The following is a 1832-nucleotide window of genomic DNA, read 5'->3' on the forward strand; positions in this document are numbered from 1 at the left end:
CGGCCAATTATGTCTGTATTCACTTTTCTTTTGTAAAAGGTACTCCTGTAACTAGATTTCACTTCAACTAAATCAGCTTGTTTAACCACAATAGGTGTTGTCATGAACTGTGTGTGACCTTTACTTAAAACTGAATTGCTAATTTAGCAGATTGTTATTCCTTATACATAACTAATATCAAAATGGTTGTTCTTAGTGGTCAGTGGGTTGTTACCTATGATGTGGTGAGATACTACTTTTAGTTTTGGGTAAATGCAGGCTCCTTCCTTCTTTTAATTTTGATTTTCATGTTTACCAATGCTTTACAGCAGGAGAAGTCTGATGTTGTACGACCGAAGCGTAAATATGAAAAGAAGCCCAAAGTCTTACCCTCCTCCCCTGCTGCTCAGCAGACAAGCCCTGCTGCACTGCCAGTGTTTAATGCTAAAGATCTGAATCAGTATGACTTTCCTAGCTCTGACGATGAGCCCCTATCACAGGTATGCTGATGTTGTGTGTTTTTTTTTTTTTTTTAATTATTATACTAATCCTTGTAGTGTGTGTGTGTGTGTGTGTGTGTGTGTGTGTGTGTGTGTGTGTGTTTTCTGGCCTTTGTGAAATCATAAAACTTAAAGAATATGTAGAGTACCTTTTTGCCTTTAAGGTGTAGATTTAAGTATTTTTCTAGTTGGGGCATTGTGCCATTTATTTAAAAAATGCATGGTATTTAATTTTTTCCCCTCCATGATGTTTAGTACACCAAAAACCAAAACACAATATTATCTTTAAATGTGGTATTCCAATTTTTATAGTTCAGAAATGGGTGTTTTTTACTTTTTAGTTTTATTTTGATCTGTTTCCATGCATCCCAGTTATAGAAATAATAGTGCATTGTTTTTTTATTGTTGGTAGTAAAGTGTAAATAACCTTAGAAAATAAATTTACTAGGAATAATACAAATTTACTAGTTTGTTTCTAATCTTCTGTGGAACTAATCTGTGCATACATATTATATTCTCTGAGTTGCAATATTCTGGTCTGGCAAATCAACAGTTTTGAATTTACTTCTGATTTTTTTGGTTCTTAAATATCTAAGTGATTGATAAACACTTTTCAGCCTAATATAGGAATACCAAAAATACCTTTTAAAAATGTTTGTTTTTTTTTTTTTGCTAGGTCATGTCCGGTTCATCAGAAGCCGAGGAAGAAAACGATCCAGATGGTCCCTTTGCTTTCCGTAGGAAAGCTGGCTGCCAGTACTATGCTGTAAGTTTTGGAGCCCTTGACATTTGTAGCTATTTTCTAATAATGACATGATTTAAATGGATTTTAATTTATTTTTAATTTTTTCTTCTAAGCCTCATTTGGACCAAACTGGCAATTGGCCATGGTGTAGTCCAGAGCAAGGTGGACTGGGAGACATTCGCTATAGATACTGCCTCACTACCCTCACTGTTCCCGAAAAGTGTATTGGGTTTTCACGAAGACGAGTTGGGCGTGGTGGAAGGTATTATTTCTTTTTTTTTTACTGTGAATTTTAAAAGCCATACAGAGTGAGCTGTGAGTAACATTTTACAGACCACACAATACCATACACTTGATTTGGCATTATAGATATTTAGTGTAACAATCGCATATACAACTGCATTGTACATAAACCAGAACAAATAAGCAGCAACTTTTTTTTACCAATTTGCTTGAAGTTAGTTATCTGCTTAGTTAAATATATAATGGTATTTGTGGAGCCATTTAAATTGCGGAACTTGGAGATGGTTTATATATTTTCTCTTGTGGAGTGGTCCATGAATAGATTGACATGCAAAAACTGAAAAATAATAACAGTTAAAAAGGTA

The 1832-nt window shown here is 34.3% G+C and overlaps 1 protein-coding gene across 1 annotated transcript; it reads left to right on the plus strand.

Moving 5' to 3' along the window:
• The first annotated feature begins 272 nt into the window (after nucleotides 1-272).
• Nucleotides 273-1581, plus strand: EPC1 (enhancer of polycomb homolog 1). The gene is made up of 3 exons (XM_072413464.1): nucleotides 273-479; nucleotides 1156-1245; nucleotides 1338-1581. Exons 1-3 carry the CDS (start codon nucleotides 288-290, stop codon nucleotides 1518-1520), a joined length of 465 nt encoding a protein of 154 aa, XP_072269565.1. The 5' UTR covers nucleotides 273-287; the 3' UTR covers nucleotides 1521-1581.
• The last annotated feature ends 251 nt before the right edge of the window (nucleotides 1582-1832 follow it).

This window comes from Pyxicephalus adspersus, chromosome 5, assembly GCF_032062135.1.
Source record: "Pyxicephalus adspersus chromosome 5, UCB_Pads_2.0, whole genome shotgun sequence".
Taxonomy (NCBI): Eukaryota; Metazoa; Chordata; class Amphibia; order Anura; family Pyxicephalidae; genus Pyxicephalus; species Pyxicephalus adspersus.

Coding starts and splice junctions, on each gene's coding strand:
- EPC1 (XM_072413464.1), top strand. CDS start 288: ATGTTTACCAATGCTTTACAGCAGGAGAAGTCTGATGTTGTACGACCG. Junction 480..1,155: donor ACGATGAGCCCCTATCACAG/GTATGCTGATGT, acceptor TTTTTTTGCTAG/GTCATGTCCGGTTCATCAGA. Junction 1,246..1,337: donor CTGGCTGCCAGTACTATGCT/GTAAGTTTTGGA, acceptor TTTTCTTCTAAG/CCTCATTTGGACCAAACTGG.